At 41.0% G+C, this 20,907-nt stretch overlaps 1 protein-coding gene across 1 annotated transcript in view; it reads right to left on the bottom strand.

The window, feature by feature from the left end:
• Nucleotides 1–5,454: 5,454 nt before the first annotated feature.
• LOC145411316 (uncharacterized) overlaps nucleotides 5,455–20,907 on the bottom strand; it is a 37,878-nt gene continuing 22,425 nt past the window's right edge. The window contains exons 9-15 of the mRNA XM_080281340.1: nucleotides 20,091–20,153; nucleotides 12,392–12,472; nucleotides 11,507–11,597; nucleotides 9,744–9,790; nucleotides 6,460–6,559; nucleotides 6,133–6,287; nucleotides 5,455–5,853 (exon numbers count right to left, since the gene is read on the bottom strand). Coding sequence (XP_080137466.1) covers nucleotides 12,461–12,472; nucleotides 20,091–20,153 — 75 coding nt within the window. The 3' untranslated portion in view covers nucleotides 5,455–5,853; nucleotides 6,133–6,287; nucleotides 6,460–6,559; ... (1 more) ...; nucleotides 11,507–11,597; nucleotides 12,392–12,460. The remainder of the gene's footprint in view (nucleotides 5,854–6,132; nucleotides 6,288–6,459; nucleotides 6,560–9,743; nucleotides 9,791–11,506; nucleotides 11,598–12,391; nucleotides 12,473–20,090; nucleotides 20,154–20,907) is intronic.

The following is a 20,907-nucleotide window of genomic DNA, read 5'->3' as shown; positions in this document are numbered from 1 at the left end:
TGGGCCGTGGTCTGCATCAACACCACCTGGAAGAGAGTTTTGGGGGTTGGAATAAAAATAACTGATATGGGTGTTTTGTAGTTATCTGAAGTGCTGGTGAAAATAACAAACCTCGACTCTGTGAGATGGCTCTACAGGAGTAAAGAGGAGGGTAAGTAAAGGGGGGAAAGAGGGGGAAGGGTAAGTAAAGGGGGGAAAGAGGGGGAAGGGTAAGTAAAGGGGGGATAGAGGGGGAAGTAAAAAGGTGGAAGAGCAATGGAACGAGAGAAGACGGGAAGGAGATTGGAAAGAAATGGAGAACACAAAATGACCAACACTAGATTTTTAGAAAACGACATGCCGCTCCACTCAGGGGACACAGAAATGAAAATTTATGATAGCTGGGCTGTTCAGTTCAGTTTTGTTCACCTGGAGGCAACTGAGAGGACACAGCCATTTCTTCTTCCTCCTCCTCGTTCTTCCTTCTCCTCATCCTCATCATCATTCTACTGTGTACTGCAAAATATGAGGTGGGAAGATTCAGAAACAGAAAGAAAGACATGCAGGTAGAACAGCATTAGAGTTCTCAGTGAAACAGAACACATTTGCCCCCCCCCCAAACAAAGCCTCTCTTAGTAGTAACTGGAGAAGAGTGTGGTGCCCTTATTTTAAGCTAGAGCACCTGCCCCCACAAACTGTGTACACCATTGCACACACCATAGGATGATCTTCACACCTCTCAAGCAGCTTGATCTAGAGCAGGTGAGAGATCAGGAAGTCAACAATCAGCTACGATGACAGACACACCTCCTGCTACTGCCTGCGCCCCGTTGAGGGGGGGCAAATAGCCGACCACAATCTCTGGTGGCTCAGAAGAAGATCGGGGGGACCATGGTTTGGTTTAATGTCACGGCGGGGTACGGCTTCATCAAGCGCCGGGATACTGGCGTTGATGTTTTCGTGCACCGCCAGGCTGTTATTAAACCAAACCCATGGCACCTCTAACGTTCCCTTGGGGATGGCGAGATGGTGGAGTTTAGTCTCCTTGGGACTCCTAAGGGTCCTGAGGCTCAGGATGCCACTGGGCTGGGGGACGTGGCCATGGTGGGTTCTGCCCATGCACGGCGATGTCTTGCGACCCGGGGGTGCCAGGCCAGGGGTCATGGGAGTCCTAGGGAGATAAGCACCATCGTGGAAATGTGCATCACGACGGCAAGGGCTTTTTGTGGGGGTGATAAGGGGGCTTTGCACGTTCTCCTCCCCAAAATTTTGAGAAGAACGGGCAGCCTCATCCTGTCATCCCCCCAAGTGCTTTGCCCGCGATGTACATTCTGCTCCTCGTCACTGGACCGTCGGGCCCGGCAGCCGCGACCTGCTGCCCCCCACACAACACCGTGGAACAGGCTAAAACTGGAGGCTCCTCGCAATCGGAAGACCACCGCACCGATCACCAACCCGGCTCCGGATATGGTCATGCACCAGACCTTTGCAGACGTACACCAACCGCTGTCAGTGACTGAGGAGCGGTGGGACTCTTCTGATTCCATCTCCATGGCTGAGGATGCGTCGACCGGCTCCTCGGCCAGGGAGGAGGTCGGTGTGCCCTCCCCTCCTCATACAGAGGAGGGAAGTCCATCTCGCCCTCCTATCGTGGATGCTAAGGATCACCTAGATGTGTCCTCCTACTGTCACCCCCTGACACTCGATGCCCACGACCGTATCAGCTCGAAGCTACAACCTGCTCCGAGTGGCCGACCTGGGTGAGGGGATCCCACTCATTCTCTCTGTGAGGGGGGAGGAGGTGCGTCTAGCCGATCTGAGAGCGTTTTATTTCATGTTCCCACTATGCCTGGCCCCCTAGTTTGGCCATCTCCTGCAAGGTGAGTGTATTGCTGTGTTGACTCTGGCCCGTCATGCTATTTGGCCTAATGCTCCTCATTGTGGGCGATGGTTAAAAAAAAAAAAAAAAAAAAAAAAAAAGTTTGGTATTAGTACACAAACCCTGATAATATAGTACAGCTTACCGAATTTAAGTATATATAACACGCCACACTTTTTTTTTTTTTTTAATATTATGCCACACTCACTCTTTCATTCTGGTAAATCCTAACGAACACTTAAAAATCTTAGTGCGTTCCAACCACCGTCAACCCCTGTAAGTTCTGTAATGCTCTCATGCATGGCTGACTCATTCTCCCATCACACAGTAAACTGTCCTACTATTGCCACCGTCATTTTGCCTATTTCACTACCAATCCTGATGGGCGTCGTTCTCACCCTCTCAAGATTCCCTCTAATGTTACTTACTTGCCTGGCACAAGACCTGTTCATATTTTAATACATAATTACGTGTTATATATGCTCCTCTGCTATCTGTTCATTTATTTTAAGTATACCTCATGTACTGTCACTACTGGGCAGTTGGTACCATGATAAATTTGCCCCATGTATTAGTTAATGAAACTCTTTGCTCACATTTACCCTTTCCTGCTTGACCTTCAGCGACGTTCCAGTGGTTTGGCTTGAATTGTATATAAAGTTTTGACACCCACTTATTTACCCTAGTATATCATGACAACGTCCACTTTCTTTTACCGTGGTATAAACTTTTTTTTTTTTTTTAAATCTAATTATGACACTATCTTGGCTAACAGCCAATTTATTTCAGTAAGAAAGCCAGATGATATTCCTCGCTACCGTGAAACTTCCCTAGATATGAGGACTAAAATATAAATCTCCTGTTGATCAGCGTCTTCCTCTGGTTTCTATCTCGTTTACTATTTTTCCTGCCCATCAATTTCCTTTCCCGAACATGAAAGTATCGTCTAAATTTAGGAAGCCGTGTGTGTCGTACTGGGTGACTGAATTTTCTTATTGACCATACTTGCCCAACCCTTCGGTTTTCTTGTGTACCTGGTATTAATGTCTTCCGTTTCTAATTCCGTTTTTTTTTTTTTTTCCCTGTCCGCCCCATTCCATTGTCTGCCCGGCTACCTTTTAATTATCCACCTCCAACTCAGTGATACCACTTCCCCCTTAACACCATGAATAACATCTCTCGCTCCTCGCAACACCCCTTCATGGTCCAAATAAGGAACACTCCCCCATTCTCTAAATGAGTAAACGCCTCGTTACCTTCCTAATAACCCCTTCTCTCTCCTAACGAACACTGCCTCACCCTCACTATAAGCAATATTCCTTCACCTTCAACGTGAATTGAGACAAACTCTTAACCTTCCAAATGAGTAGGACCACTTCACCCTCCAAAAGAAACCCCACTACTTCTGAGAAAGAAGTCCTTTTCTGTATTCCCTTGCTGTCCTTTCAGCAATTTTATTCCTTGTTTGTTCAATCTATATAATCCATCATCTACCTACCTACAGCCAGACGTCATAATTCCGTAAGGGGTGGTCGTTTAATGTTAACGTGTTTCTATTCCGTGTGGCTCGCGCGGGCATCCAGTGATGTCCTTTTCTATCTCATTTCTGCCGACCTTTTGATCATCTAGTTTCATTAATATATATCTATATATTGCCACACGCCTCAATCCTTAAGAGGTGGCCACAATCAGATCGCCTCCATGTCGCCCCCCCCCCCCTCCCGTTTCACTGCCTTGCTCCCAGCTCACCCCCCCTCTCATATACCTCTCCATTCCATTCCTCCATCTCATCCTTGCCCTCCGCCTCACTCACACACCCTCCTCGTTGATCTACCACTCTCCACATGGCCAAACCACTTCAATAGTTTCTCCTAACGCTTCCTATCACACCCACACCACAATCCTCCTTCACTTCTTTATTTGTCAGTATGAAAAACAAAAATCTTGTGAACTGTAATCACATAAGCTTCATAGGTAATTATGTTATGGGTCATTTTCTTGGAAACTTGGCATTTGAGGCGGGCAGCCGTTTCTCCCTAGGTACCGAAGAATATCTACGCCTTATCCATGACGGAAAACCCCATTTGATCAAACCTGGAACCAGGATAGGTGGAATAGCGCAGACACAGACTCTCTTAAAACTCTATGGGCGTCTCTTCTCTTTCCATTAAGTATCCTCCATGTGACCCCATCCCTTTAAAAAAGCAAGCAAGTCGTTTACTCGCAACTCATACACCCCACAAACACAAGTATGCACTTACTAACCACACAATGCAGTAACACCCCCTCCCCTTAAGCCCACATGAGTGCAGTACTCCACACAGGCAAATAGCTCTGAGCATGAGGTATGCTCATATCTAACTCAAGAATTTTATTTCGAGTGTGATTTTTGGATTTTATGGAGACAGAGGATATCGACATGAACACATAATTTATTTTTGACAACAAAGACTTGTGCAATATGACTACTCTCTGAAATGGATGAACTGCACAAACTCGCTTCTTACAGAGCTCCCGGGAGATACTTCAATGAAGCTTGGCACACTGTACATAATTGAAAACAATACTGTATTAAGTTTTGCTCCTACCACCGACTTGCATCTGATGCATGCAGAAAACTGTCAGCAATGCTACCCCATTGTAAATGTCATAAGACCCCTCTATCGCTGCTGTCAAGATAACAGACATTTTAGAACTCAAGAAATCCGAAGCTTTAAGGGAAAAGGATGGATCAAATGAATGTGCACCTAGAATGTCTGGTTATCCAGATGCAGAGGGAGTGTGTTAGTGATCCTTGTTGCAGAATTACAAATGCAATGGCATTGCCATACTTTAGTGTTTAGTAAGCTGCACTTACAGTAATCCTTTCATGTGTTGTTGTCACTAAAGTAACCCCTACCCCCTAGAAAATGCCGAAATAAATAAATAAATAAATATTTAACCCCTTGGAGCCCAGTGTCTCCAGAATTGGACAGAGCTGGGATTTTTCAAATCTTTATAAAGTAGGGAACCCCCGGGTAGAGACCTATGAGCTTCGCGACTATGAGCCGATAGGCGGAGGGCAGTACGCTTAGTACCCTCCCAGTGCAGTGACTCGCCCAGCACTTCTGGGATCCACTGTGATATATATATATATATATATATATATATATATATATATATATATATACAGTATATATATATATATATATATATATATATATATATATATATATATATATATATATGAGATATTTAGAACCTCACTAAAAAGGTGTATAGATCTGAGGTGTACAAATTAAATATGGGAGATATTAGCAGGGTCTTAAAAATGTACAGACGAAACAGAATTCGCACTTTTGGATCCAAACCATAAATTCTGATTTTGTATGGAAGAAAGTAGTTGTTAATAACAGGTGAGTGGAACAACCTACCTGGTGATTTATTTGCTGTCCCTTCCACCAAGTTTCAAGACTAAGCTAGACATATATGACAAATAAGGGCAGAATTAAGACATTTTTGGTTGTCAGTCCTCATTTTAAAAAAAAAGCACTAAAAACTATAAAACTTTTATTTTACACATTGGAAAAAAAAAAAAAAAAAAACGAATACTCCAGTAATAAAAATATAAAACAAAACTCCAATGCTTTCATTATATTGTTGTAAAAAAAAATTAATGAATAAAACATAACCATTTATTTAATTAATTCGTACACGCTGTGCACAAATACTTAAATGAGATCTTGAGGAAAACTGAAGCACCAAAAGCAACTGTTATTGTAAATTACTACGACCCTGTAACACATATTTAGCTAAATTTTTTTTTTTGCTTTATAATGAAAGACATATAAAAAGTATACTTAGTACACTACTACCCACTACCAATGTACAGTTTATAAAGTTCAATGTATTATATAAATAATCCATGCAAGTCAAATCAATAATAAACAGTTTCATGGAGATGATGACAAGGGTAATATCAGAAGAGACTGGAGTCCAACTTGATGATCACCCACCTAGATTTAAAAAAAAAAACATTAATAAAAAAAGGTGCACTACAAAACAACCTGTTAAAGAATCTCATTACACACATCAGTAAAAAGCTGGCATCATTGTTTTCAGCCGAAAGATGGTATAAACATCATAATCTATCAAACATATATTCATTTTACTACAGAAAGTATTAAATTCATCACATACATATTTCATATTCATTGTTCAGCAAACTCTCCTTCACCTTATGACCTGTAAAACATCTAAAAGCCATCTTAATGAAATATCTGCCTGGAGCTTACCGTACTTAAATACCGTAGACTGGTGTAATCCAAGATAATGTACAAAGTACAGTATATCCCTGGAGTAGAGGAACCCAACTTGCATGTTTTACAATGGTTGACTAATTTCTTATCTCCTGACCTCTGCATATATCATGCAGTTCTGGAATACAATCCTGAAGAAAAAAAAAAAAAGGTGAAGCTGCAGAAAAGAGACTTCTCCAGTGATCATAAGGCTAAAATAACCTCAGTCATTTATGCTATTTCATTATTTTTCAATGTAGGTAAGAGTTTAAACATCATCATCTATCCACATAACTTTATAAAAATAAAACAGAAATAACATACCTGACCATAAAATCAGTAAATTCAATTACTTCATCTTGGCAGATGCTCCAGTCAGCTGCAGCTGCCCAACATGAATGCAATACATGCCACTTTCTAAGACCTGAAGAATGTAGTTTTATTAGGTTTCATTCAATTCACTGTATGTATGTTCACAATAATCTCAGATTACCTAAAAAACAAATCTAATCTGAAAAGTTTCACAAATTTTCCAATGCATAATGTGAATGGTTCACTGCTCCAATGTCCCACAGTGACGTAAATATATGTTAATAATGTTCTGTCTGTTTTTCCATCGTCTTCCTTCTGCCTATAGGTGACTCTACACTGAGTGACAAGCCAAATGGTTTCCTGTACACCAGGAAACCATTTACTATGCTGGGTGGTAACCATATAAACAAATTAAGGCGCCTGGTGGTTTAGTGGGTAATTAAGGCGCTCCAATTGGATTGAACCTGTATAGGTTTATGTCCAAGGGGTGGCTGGGGTTTATTGCTCACATAATGCCATCACATTCATCATTCATTAATCATCTAATCCTGTGTTGTCCTATGAGGGGCGTAGGAGCCCGGGGATAGGTAAGTTGGTCCTGACGTTTAAAAATGAAAGTGACCAGACTCACCCATCCCTGAGTGGAATTCCATGAGCAATATGCCAACCACAAACATGTTGTCATTCTACTCGGAGGTCTATGAGGCAGTATATAGCGATACAGCTTACAATGTCATTTATTTGGACTTGAGTAAAGCTTCTGATAGGGTCCCACACGAAAGGTTAGTTAGAGAGGTTCGAGCACACGGTATAGACGGCAATATCTTAAAATGGATAGAATCCTGGCTAAAAGGACGAAAGCAGAGAGTATTAACAAATGGAACTAAGTCGGATTGGGAATTAGTAACTAGCAGTGTGCCAAAGGGTTCAGTATTCGATCCCTTATTATTTATTATATACAGTATATGAATGGTTTGGCCATGTGGAGAGGATGGAGGGTGAAAGACTGATGAAGAGAGTCTATGTGAGTGAGGTGGAGGGGGGAAGAGGGAGGGGGAGGCCGAGGATGAGATGGAGGGATGGGGTGGAGAGGTATATGAGAGAGAGAGGGGTGTGAGTTCGGAGCAGGGCAGTGAAATGGCGGGGGACAGGGCGACGTGGAGGCGTTTTGTTTGTGGCCACCCCAAATGGGATTGAGGCATCTGGCAATAGACAGAGATAGATAGTATATAAATGATCTAGACTTAGGAATAACTAGCAGCATCAGCAAATTTGCCGACAATATGAAAATAGGGAGTATCATTAACCTGACTGACGATTGCCATAACTTACAAAAGGACCTTGATTTATTGTCCAAATGGTCTAAAACTTGGCAAATGGAATTTAACGTTGAAAAATGTAAAGTACTTAAAGTAGGCAAGACCACTGGTGATACTAAATACAACTTAGATAAAGAAATTAGCAAATCGGAATGCGAGAGAGATCTAGGAGTTATGGTTAATAACGACCTCAAACCATGGCAACAGTGTATTAAAGCGAGAAATAAAGCAAATAAGGTCCTAGGATTTATTTCAAGAGGCGTGAGCAACAGGTCATCAAAAGTAATACTACAACTTTATCTAGCATTAGTAAGGCCACATTTAGACTACGCAGTACAATTTTGGTGTCCTTACTATAGAAAGGATATTAACTCATCAGAAAATGTACAGAGAAGAATGACAAAAATGATTCATGATGTTCAGAACCTGTCGTGTGAAGACAGACTGAAAAGACTAAGTCTGCACTCGCTAGAGAGGCGAAGAGTAAAGGGAGACTTAATTGAGGTGTTCAAGTGGATGAAGGGTATAAATAAGGGAGATATTAGCAGGGTACTTAAAGTGAGCATGCACGACAGAACTAGAAGTAATGGTTTCAAACTAGAAAAATTCCATTTCAATAAGGAAATAGGTAGAAACTGGTTTGGTAATAGAGTAGTAGACGAATGGAATAAGCTACCTAGTAAAGTAGTTGCTGCCTCTTCCACTGAGAGTTTCAAGCATAGGTTAGATAAGCATATGACAAATAAGGGGTAGGTATGGAAAAAAAAAATCTTATAACCAACACTAATGCATACTTTTTCCTTTTCAGGTTACACTTAGAAAAAAAAAATCTTATAACCAACACTAATTCGTACTTTTTCCTTTTCCGGTTACACTACGATAGTCTCTGTTCTCCTTTCACACTTTCCTATAAAATGTCCACACCAGTTTTTCTATACTGCGTGGTGTTCTTTCTGACTTTTTCCTGCCAGCTTCGGCTGGAGGGTTTGGAGGGCAGGGGAGAGCCTTCTTCTTTGCTGTCCTTGTCTTTTCTTGTAGTTTAGTTACTCTTCTAGGAGCTGCCTAGCACAGGCCAACAGGCCTACTGCAGTTATCCTCTCTTCTTATGTTCTTACATAAACCTGTACCGGCTCAATCCAATTCGAGTGCCTTAATTACCCACTAAACCACCAGGCGCCATAAATTGGTTATATGGTTATCACCCAGCGTAGTAAATGGTTTCCTGGCGTAGAGTAAACCATTTGGCTTGTCACTCAGTGTAGAGTTGATGTAGACAGCAGGAAGAGGAGTGAATGAAGGAATAAAAAGAAGAAGAAAGAGAAGAAAGGGCAGTCATCCAAGAGCAGCACTGTATCAAGTGAGTGGATGGCGAGTGTCCCCACTTACCACTACAAATAACAATTAACACGATACATAATCATATCCAGAATACTCATATCCTAGTCAGACCTATAGCCAAGTTAACCACTTCCAAACGATGATTTTTTCATTCATTCATTGCCAGACGCCATGTATCCCAAACGGGGTGACCAAGGGCTTAGAGTTAATTGTTTTACAGGGAGGGGCACTAATCCTCCACCAACCCCACTCACGTAGGGATGAAAGGAGCTTAGCCACGCATGTCAGGTTCGAACTTAAGACATCTTTGTTAGACTCTTAGGCCGCCCCACCTCACTTCAAACGATGATACCTTACTCAATTATTGCTTTTTCAGTCTCCTTGCTGTAAAGAGATCAGTGATGACTTATTTAGCTCTACATAACTACAAAATCACTGGAATGAAGCAACTTAATTTATTCTGGCCACTGCATAACCGGCATGCAAGATTTATTATGTTCCACAGTACTCCATAATGGATTCCTGTGAGAATACTCTTCCCCAACTTGCTGACCAAAAGTATGTTTGTCATTAAATTTGGTGGATGATAAGGTAGGGAAAGAAAAGAAATGAAATCAAGCTGCATTACATATCCCTTACCTGTAGATTACTGCTGGTAATGGCTCAAGAAATCATAACCACCATCCCTGAAACAAAATCAAAATTAGCACAAAAGTTCACCAACTACACTATACAACTTTTTAAAGTGTTACAAAACCCAATCAGTGGTCGGTGGATATGAACAAGCAGTAATGAGTCAATTAACTGGGTTCAGAAAATCTATGAAATACATTGGCAAATCCAGCTAATAATGCTAAATCAGTATGGTATTCCAAGGATGTATTAAACAGTCTGGTGGGATGTGGAGGTCGTGAGAGCAATGAGAGAGAGAAGAAAATATTTAAAAAACCTGATGAGCACATCCACAAGGAAATGTGTACTGGGAGAGCCAGAAGAAAATAATATAAAAAAAAAAATAATGAAACAATAATGTTACACTGAACTGAATCCTAGCATGTCAACAGCATAAAGAACACCTTGTAATTTTATCATGGAGCCTTGGGGAACACATCCCTTCAGCGGGGTTGACAAATTATTGCTCTGGCACCGTCAGTAATACTCCATATGGTATACATAACCATCAAGAGTTCGCGCTAGTGCTGTTTTACAGTACAGTATATCTTATATTCATGCTTCTTAACCCGTGAATTGCATAATTACCTTTTTGAATCCCATCCTGTCACGTGCAAAAAGTAAATAAAAAAATAAAATAAAAACTGTGTATCATACACTTGTAAGATAAACATCCAGGGCATCATCTGGAGAGAGAGAGAAAGAGAAAGAAAAACTCACCATCTATGCATAGTGCCATGCGTAAGTTTGTGCAGGGGCGTAGTGAAAAAAATGAATTTTTTTTTTTTTTATTATAAACTTGAAGATAAACATCCAGGACATCATCTGGTGAAAGAGAAAAAACTCTCTCCATCTTTGTGTAGCACCATGAGTAAGTTTGGATAGGGGTGGAGTAGTTAGCGGTGACGCACAGCCACTGGAAGGACAGCCTGCGCTGTGGCTCACAATCCACAGGTTAAATGACTCAAACACTGCAAGGGATGTAGGGTTCTCTTGTTTTAAAAGATCTGGACTATGGTAGCCTAGCTTTGGGCCCTTATACTACCCAGCCCTTCCTGGTCCATAAAAGGTGTACGAAGTCTGGATATTACTGCTCAAGGCTGATTCTGAAATTCATTTAACCATTCCTAACCAACAAAGTGGCGAGTTATACAAAAAGTCAATCCAAGAAGGCTTATTGTAGTTTCTTAGTGGGGGGGGGGGGGGGGCCATCAAACACTTCAATGTTGATGGAAGTAGAGATTAAACAATATCAAGCTGGTAGCAAGTGGTGGCAGTCATCAAATCACTATGTAGTATTGCCTACTACTTTCTTTCACTTTCTCTCTTTCTGCCCTCCTTGCTTCCTACTTATCCCTTTCTTTCCTGTCACCTTTACTGCTCTTCCTTCCACTTCAAATGGCTCTACACTATGGGACAAGCCAAATGGTTTTCTGTAACCAAGAAACCATTTCCAACACTGAGTGGTAACCACATTGCAAGGTAAAGTGGAACCTATTGTGCCCCTGCTAACTGGGTGGTTGATGCAAATGTGCCATCCAATCAAGAAACAAACTTCAATTATCCTTGCACCTTTCTGCAGCAAGACACTGAGCCACAAGTGAACATCTGTTCACTATGCAAGACAGTCCTGCAAGGGTGCATGCTTGCCTGCAGTTGATGGATCTGCTTGGCCAGACAGACAGGGGTTGTTCGACATCAAGCAAAATTACACAACTAAGTAAACTCACCTGAGCAATACAGTTCAGCAAATGTAATAGAAAAGTGGATCACAGCAGGCACATCCAGCACGATGCCATTTTATCTGCTGCAAACCCCAAGCTGTGAAAAATCATTACTTTAAAATACTGTCATCAAATACTTCTCCACATATTTAGGTTATCAGTATCAGATTACCATATCGTCAAATTTGTTTCAGAGACTCTAGTCTGAATAATATGAAATTTCATCACATACTGTAAAACAACAGGTAAAACGTGAGGCAAGAATGAGTAAATTTAAGACTATAAAACAACTATCATCTACAACCTCAAAATGAGAAACCATGCATGATTTTTTTATGATTCTTTAAATACTTTATTTCTGGATCTTACCTCTTACAGTATTTTATGCAGGAATTGGTTGAGACAATGACACGGGATTATTTAAGATTGATATAAATTTTTTTTTCATTCTTTCTAGTTCCTTCTTCCTATGGGTGACTCTACACTGAGTGACATGCTAAATGGTTTGTTGTGCACCAGGAAACCATTTACTACGCAGAGTGGTAACCACAAAACCAAATTATGGCACCTGGTGGTTTAGTGGGTAATTACGGCGCTCCAATCGGACTGAGCTGGTGAAGGTTTAAATCCAAATGGTAGTTGGGGTTACTGCTCACATAATGCCACTCAGGGATGAGTGAGCCTGGTCACTCTCACCTTAAATGCCAGGACCAACTTGCCTAGCCCTGGGCTCCTATGCTCCTCATGGGGCAATGTAGGATTGGATGACGGATGGATTTTTATTATTATTATGTGATGTCCAGACAGCCTGGATGTTGCTACTGCTCACCCTGCCCTAGGGTGGGAAAGGAAGCACTGATATAAAAACCATTAAATAAATACTATACTTACAGCACACTGAAGTTGGACAATTAACTTCGCCTAGATCTGGTCAAGTTCACATGTCATTTCCTGCTGCACTCAATCTGAAAACTGAAGATATTTATAAACTTAGAAATGAAATGCAACTAAAACATTAGCTATTCTGAAGGTTAAACACAAAGATAGAAAAATACAAAGCGCTTCCATTCTCCAAACCTCTTACCTAACCCACCAAACCCATTTAGGCCAGCACAGGGGTCCTGGGCTAGGCTACTCGGTTCCAACATTTAAAGGCAAGGGTGGCCTTCCTCATTCAACCACGTGGTGGTATACAAGCAATAAACTCCAAACATCTGGGATGTTAAAACCCTGAGGACCTTAAGTGTCGTACAATATACCAGTACCACCAGGCATTCATTTGATTCCATGGTTATCAAGCAAAAAAGTGGTTTCCTGGGTAACAAGAAATCAACTGACCTGTCACTCAATGCAGTAACCTGAAGCCTGCACTAAAATGAGATGGTGGATAGATACCCTCCCTTGCCACATAGAAATGCTACTATAGTCTCACCAATCTAAAACCAAGGTTTGGGTGGAGTCCAGCCGGGGATTTCCCGGCGTACAGCGTTGCCTTGTTTCCTATACTCTGATTGGCTAGTGGCTGACCTGACACCGTTAGAGCTCGCCGCTCACATCTCGCCACCTGGCCTGACATGACTTCATCCACTTCTGTGTGTGTGTGTGTGTGTTTGTGTATGTGTGTGTAAAGACAAACTAATTTAAGTTATAAATATAACCAAAATAATGAATTTAAAAATCGCATTCTCTCTCTTATATAATTTATGATTCCTAGTATGGGCCTGGATGTTTCCGCTCGTGAGTGTTTTAACTTATTCATTTCTATTAAGAAAATAGCGTATGTTCTACTGATTCCTTCAAATTATATTATAAACGTAATTGTTACATTACTTACCCAACTTAGAACTACCGTGAAAGTCGGTAAAAGTAACTACATTTTTTTCAGCAACACTGTAAAATATGTATGCCACATTTCTGTATTAATGTACAAGAGCAATATGCATTACAAGTTTACCTTCCTTTTATGCTAGAATACTTACGTTTATATTGTATTAGTATGTGTGTACATATCTGTAATGCCTATTACATATATAACAGAATCTACTCATCGCTTGTTTAGGAAGTATGGCATGGCTGCACCCAGCGCCAGACCCCACCCAAACCTTGTTTTTAGATTGGTGAGACTATACCTCGAAGAAAATCTAATATCTACTGTCTAAAGCCATGACACATCCGACTGGTGCTGGAGAGGGATATGCAGTGGCACTGATATAATTGGGTGGTAGTCATACAGACTTCCCTCAACTTCAGTCTCCTTACCACTGGGTTCATGTCCAGGTGACACTGGGTCCAAAATAATCAATCAGACTGATGTATAAGGTTTAATCATTTACCCATTCAACTCAAAGTACCTATTCAACTGTAGCTAATACCAGGCAATTCCTATTCAGCTTAGCTCTGGAGGATATGAGAGTCAAAAACATGTATTTGGAAATACATTCCCAGGCCATGGATGTTAATGTATAAAGTTGTTTTACAACCAAGGCTTTGGCCAAAATTTGCTGGTCAAACATCCCAAACTTCTTTACATTTTAGTAATCAATTTCAAGTTCTCATCTATCTTAGATCCATCCATCATCCAATTCTATGTCGTCCCATGAGGAACGTAGGAACCAGGGGCTAGGCAAGTTGGTCTTAGCATTTAAGATGAAAGTGACCAGCCTCACTCATCCATGCGTGGCATTACGTAAGCAATAAACCCTAACCACCCCTTGGATATACTTACATAGGCTCAACCCAATTGGAGCACCTTAATTACCCACTAAACCGCCAGGCGTCATAATTTGGTTACATGGTTACCAACCAATGTAGTAAATAGTTTCTTGGTGTACATGAAACCATTTGGCTTGTCACTCAGTGTAGAGTTACCCATAAGCAGAAGGAAGAGGAAGGAATGAAGGAAAAAGACAAGAGGGAGTGTAGTCACCCGTAGGCAGTAGAAAGAGGAATGAGTGAAGGAAAAAGTGGAAGGATGGAAGAGAAGAAAGGGCAGACACTCAAAGCAGCACTACATCGAGTGAGTGGATGGTAAGCGCCCCCACCTACCACAATTTGAAGGTTGGGTTGAAACAGGGATGTGTCATGTCTCCATGGTTGTTCAATCAGTACATGGATGGGGTAATAAAAGGGGTACAAGGTAGGGTACTGGATGTTGGAGTGGCCCTGGTGAGAGAGGGTAGTGTTTGGAAACTCCCTGTACTGTTGTTTGCAGATGATACTGTGTTGCTGAGTGAAGACAAAGGGGAGCTGCAAGGCTTGGTGGATGAGTTTGGGAGTGTGTGTAAGAGACAGAATCTAAAGGTGAATGTAGGGAAGAGTAAAGTGATGGTCTTTGAGAGAGGTGAAGTCAGTGAATGTACAGCGAGGCTGGATGGTGAGGAATTGAAAAATGTGAGTACGTTTAAGTACTTGGGTAGTGTGATGAGTAAGGATGGAAGTTTGGAGGATGAAGTGCTTGAAAGGGTACAGCAGGGAAGAAAGTGTTGCTGGTTCCTTGAAAGCAGTGATAAGAAACAGGGAAGTGAGCATGGAAGTGAAAAAGTTACTACATGACAGTAATGTGATACCAACTCTAACGTATGGAAGTGAAGCCTGGATGTTGTTGGAAGGGCACAAGTCAAGAGTGAGAGCAGTGGAAATGAGTTATTTAGGAGGAGCCTGTGGAGTCACATGGAGAGACAGGCTGACAAATGAGGATATAAAGGAACATTGTGGTGTGCATGTGGATGTGATAGGAAGTATTAGGAGGAATACACTGAGGTGGTTTGGCCATGTGGAGAGGATGGAGGGTGAAAGACTGACGAAGAGAATGTATGTGAGTGAGGTGGAGGGGGGAAAAGGGAGGGGGAGGCCGAGGATGAGATGGAGGGATGGGGTGGAGAGGTATATGAGAGAGGGAGGTGTGAGTTGGGAGCAGGGCAGTGAAATGGTAGGGGACAGGGTGACATGGAGGAGATTTGTTTGTGGCCACCCCGAACGGGATTGAGGCGTCTGGCAATAGATAGATAGAGATAGATATAAATAAATATAAAACATACTGTAATACTGTACAGCATATGCAAGTTCAAAACCAAAAGTTTTAAGCTACAAGTGTAGGCTTCGAACCCCTTTGTCTGATGTCGTGGAATTTTCATCCTCATAGAATACTCAGGAATGGCATGCTCATGCCCAGGGGAGTTTTTGCTTCACCCATGTAACATGTAACTGAGGTAGTCATTACATGTGAACCTGTACTGCATATAAGAATAACAGACTGTGACGCAAGGGATCTTATCCATCTCCCTGATGCACAATTACGTGTTGGTCAATTCAAACTGTCTTGTCTTCCAAGAATAACATAGCAGTCACTTAACTGTTAACTGCTGAAGGATCATCACAGTTAGGGGCTAACATGCCAATCCAAAGACAAAGGATCATGTGAGCATAATAATCACCTGTAGCACTTCCTGCAGTCTTCATTTGCCCAAAAAAGGCAAATAAAACTTGCCAAGTGATTTTTTTCTCCCAACACATGGAAGGACACAACCTGGAACTAGCTGTATCCATGTACCAATTGGGTTAACACACTGTACAGTAGATGTAAACCGCGAAAAGTGTATGGACATAGCAAATGAACGCGATAAAGCAAAGTACAGTAATCCCTCAATAATTACCCGCACAGTCCATATCCATTCATCAGGCCTTGGCTATATTATAACAATAACCGGATTAATTTGTATGTAACTGTTCGTGAAAGCTCCAGCTGCTGCCAACAAAGAAAAAGAAATTTGTTCTGTGGCCTACCAGTTTCAGTGTCCACGCGCAGGTAATTGACACTAACCCACAAGGTGAGCAAGAATGGCTGTACGTATCCCCAACGTATGGCTGAAAGCACCCAGCCACCCCGATCAGTGGAAACAAACTAGCCGCGTGCAAAGAAAACAGACATGAACCACAAGGTGAGTGAGAATGGCTGTACGTTTCCCTACTGACTGGTGAAAGTTCCCCGGCTGGCAGGATTGATGGGAACGTTAAACACAGCCTATCCCAACACCAGAGCAAAAATGTCTGTCTGCCTCCTCACCGAAACGTGAAAGTCCCGTGGCATCCTTCATTTCTCCCCCTTCACAGTCCCTCTTCCATCCCTCCCCATGTTCACAGCCGACCATCGTTCCTCCCTCTCTCTCCCTCAGTTGTCCTCCACCCTTCTGTTGCCTACCATTCTGCACCGGTGTTTTAGTTTTTTTCCGATTTATTTGAATACTATTGGCCGTGTCGAAATTCTCAAGCAACCACGTGAAAGCTTATCAAATTCTGCATCTAGACATACGCTTAGCTCCTGCACGGTGTGGACAAAATTTTGCACTAGGATGTTGGGGAAGTTATTTGAGGGTATTCTTTACTCTCCAAGTTTAGTCTCACTGCTTTTTTGTAAAGCAAGCTCGCCCTGAACGCGTGGATTTCGTTAAACCATGTAAGTTTTAAATACTCCTTATTTTGCTCCCTAGACCCCCTAAAAGTGGTGCTTTGCTGTTATCTGCCATTTGTAATCAATATGAAGCACTAAGTGGTTTAACGGTTTATTTAATGTTATAATTTACAAAAACAGTACTGTACACCAAAACTTCAACATACAAATATGTAAACACAAGGCAACATTCCATCACCAATCGGTCTCGGGACAATTCGCCGTCAATAATGAAGACAGCTATGGGTGACGCTAGAATATAATTCAAAGGCGACTACAGCGAGGAAGAAACAAGTTAATTATTGACTAAAGATGCAACTAATAAATAACATCCAAAGCCTACACTATTGAACTTAGACTTTGATGGATCCCCCTGAAATATAGTTATTAAAGGATTGATTAATCAATAATAAGTATATTTATAAAATGACCTGGAATCGTCCAGGGTGTGCATTGTCCTGGCAGGGAATCGTCCATGTTTTGACGGCGAATTGTCTCAGAACCCGCTGATCGTGGGTAATCATATAAATCAGGTTAACTGGTTACAAGGCTTTATTTAATGCTTTAACTTTATTTAAGTGCTTCAACTTACAAGTACATACCAGAACAGTAAATATTTAACTTACAAATACAGTACTGTGGAAAAGCAGTACAGCTAATCTTTAACGAACAAATAAAAAAGGCAATATTCGGAAGTCTATCGGGTAAACTGGTTATAAGACTTTCTTTCCTGCTTCAATGTTATATAATAGTACTTTAACTTGCACATAAACTTGCCAGAATAGTAATGTAAATATTTAACTTACAAATACAGTACTGTGGAAAAGCAGTACAGCGAATCACATGATCACGTGATCAAAACAAACTGGGCGCGCTGTGCTGATGTTCAAGGGTTTGGCCTTTCAAAGTCTCTTGCATAAATTTATAGTTTTCGTAAAGGTTCTTTACTCTTACATTGTCTTATACGTATCCCAGCACATACCACGTATTTTCTATTTTATGAAGGCGGTTTGGGTGGGTTCTCCTAAGACCTCACACCGCTAGCTCTGTTGCCACATTACCACCACACACGTGCTTCTCCCCCCCCCCTCTCTCTCACTCATATTTATATCTATATTAACTACTTCTGTTTTTATTTTTTTCTCGTTTTGAATTTTGATGGGCAAGCTTCCATGGCGGGAGACTGACCGAGTATGAGCCACAAACACAAGGCTATCTCCTTTGTCACTCCACTTGACGTCGCAAAAGCAACGCTGAAAAGTCGTACCGGATTTATACTATACTATGGTTTTTTAATTACATCTATACAGAGTATTCAAAATTCATTTATAAGTAGTTACTAACTTAAAATAGGAGAGAGAGAGAGAGAGGGACAGAGAGGTGAGCAGGCGTAATCACACGTGTGTGGTGGCGGTAGAGAGAGAGAGGGACAGAGAGGTGAGCAGGCGTAATCACACGTGTGTGGTGGCGGTGATGTGGCAACAGAGCTAGTGGTGAGAGGTCTTACGCCGCCCCACCCAAACTGCCTTCATAAAATAGAACGACTATAGTACTTTAACTTGCACATAAACTTACCAGAACAGTAATGTAAATATTTAACTTACAAATACAGTACTGTGGAAAAGCAGTACAGCGAATCACATGATCAAAACAAACTGGGCGCGCTGTGCTGATGTGCAAGGGTTTGGTCTTTCAAAGTCCTCTCTAGCATAAATAGTTCTTCATAATGGTTCTTTAATCTTACATTGTCTTATATGTATCCCAGCACATACCGCATATAATTGCCAGTGCATTCGGTGAGAACGTGTTTGGGGCGAGCTAACTGTACTTTTACTCATAAGTTTTGTGTGTTTTTATTAGATTATCTTATATTATAAACACCGAAGACAGTGGTACACAATTTATGCCAATATAACCAATTTTCAGGGGGGCATATTGATAAAAAAAATTTCTTTGTGAACTGTCATTACTCTTACTGTCTCAAACTTTTTGAATTCCCAAGAGGGTAAAAAATACTGCAACCGCAGTCTTCACTTTTTTTTTTTTTTTTTTTTTTGGATTTTCGTTGTTTAGGCACTGCTTTCTTAGTGTCTGGCATTACACTGGATATTCCCATGTGTGTTCTGCTGAAAGACAGCAGAACACTGCCAAAATCTGGAGAGGTACTGTGCATATCAGTGGGATTTTTGTTGTTGTTTATGCATATTTTTCTTAGCGTGTAATATTATATTGCATATTGCAATGTGTGCTTTGACGTCTAAAAACCTCAGAACACTGCCAAAATTAGGAGGGGCACTGTACGTATTTTAATGCAGTGTTTTCTCATTGTTTAGTATTATATTGCATATTGCAATGTGTGTTTCGACATCTAGAAACATCCAAAAGACCCACAAAACACTGCCAAAATTAGGAGGGATACTGTGGTACTGTACAGTTGTGATCATATATAATCACCTATCCTTCGGTACCCAATGCCTCAGACTGGCTCCTTTATGCATGGCAAGTCACAGTGGACTAAGAGGGAGGGGCCAGTGAGAGAGAAGGAAAGGTGGGTGGGAGGACAAATGATGGTGCTGTCAAGGCATTCTGCCAAACTTGGCAACACGCCTTGACAGCGGGAAATACATGCTAACTTTAGCACAATTTTGCTAGGCACCCTGACTTCTTACTTAGTACTAAATTAAGATCAAATTTTTTTTAACTGCATTTCAGTTGAGTGTATGAACTCTGTGGTGATAAAATTTATATATTTTCCACTTAAAAGTGCCAATTTGGCAATTCTTCACATTTCCATTCGTATTACCTTGAAGCCACAAGCAACATCCCCACCATCCTCCTGATACACCTACTACATGTGACCTTATCTCAGCACTATCTAAATCGAGCCTTCCATTCACAATCCTTTTGTAAGGTATATTCATAATCAATTACACTTACCCTGGCATCATAACCTAAGTAAGTTTGTGCTTTGCAATTAGAGCCTGGGGGGAACATGTCCTTTTGGCAAGAGTAGCAATGGTTGCTCTACCATGTAAAATAAAACCCTACATGGTGAAGAACCATACAGGCATTCAGCTAAAGCCATGTTATGCTTCATGCTATTTAAATGGCAAGTTTACACAAAACTTTAAGCATATGTCTTACCTCTGAACTAACAGCAACATTAACAACCACTCCAGTTTGACTTATCCTTTCCTTGGTACCAACCTATAAAATAAAAAATAAAAAAATTTTAAAAATGGCTAACTAAATACCAGTACACAATAAACATCACATCTTGTGTGCAGAATTACAAAACTGCAACTTCATGAGAGACCTCGGCTGGTGACAACCGACAATGGCAGACACCCTGACAATTGAGACATTACATCAGTTACAAATAGATGCTGCATTTAGTTCAAAACAAGGCAGAGATACTATATAACTCCAGAATTTTTAATTTTCCATTTTATTTTGCAGGCAACGTGTAATGCTCCCATACGGGTGTTTTTTCATAATAAAATTATGTATAAATTTTTCTCATTCATTTAAGGTGAGTCCCGTGCCTAATAATGAGGTCACAAAATACTTTGTTATGTTGTTCAGAAGTTTTGTGGTGTTGGCTATATACATCAAGGGATTAAAATTTGTCAGTTTTACACATATGTACGAATATTTCTTGATGTACATTCAAATATTTCCAGTGGCCACCAGCAAACATATTAAAAGAGAAAAATAAGATTTTCATCAGAGACTATGGTTCCGACGGACAGAGATCACAGGGTCAGAGGAACAAACTCAGCAAAGAATCTATGATTCATCTCTCAACTCATATATGCAGAAACTTTTCACAATCTGAGAAGTAAATAAGAGTTACTAAATCTGTCATGTCCCAACAGCTGTTCAATAATATATATATATATATATGGATGGGGTGATGAGAGAAGGAAAAGCACATGTAATGGAGAGAGGGATGGCACTG

The sequence above is a fragment of the Coenobita brevimanus genome, chromosome 89, assembly GCF_032717465.1.
Source record: "Coenobita brevimanus isolate Jiangsu-jjx chromosome 89, ASM3271746v2, whole genome shotgun sequence".
Classification (NCBI taxonomy): Eukaryota; Metazoa; Arthropoda; class Malacostraca; order Decapoda; family Coenobitidae; genus Coenobita; species Coenobita brevimanus.
Note: the sequence above shows the minus strand (reverse complement) of the source record. Positions and strands in the feature narration are given on the sequence as shown.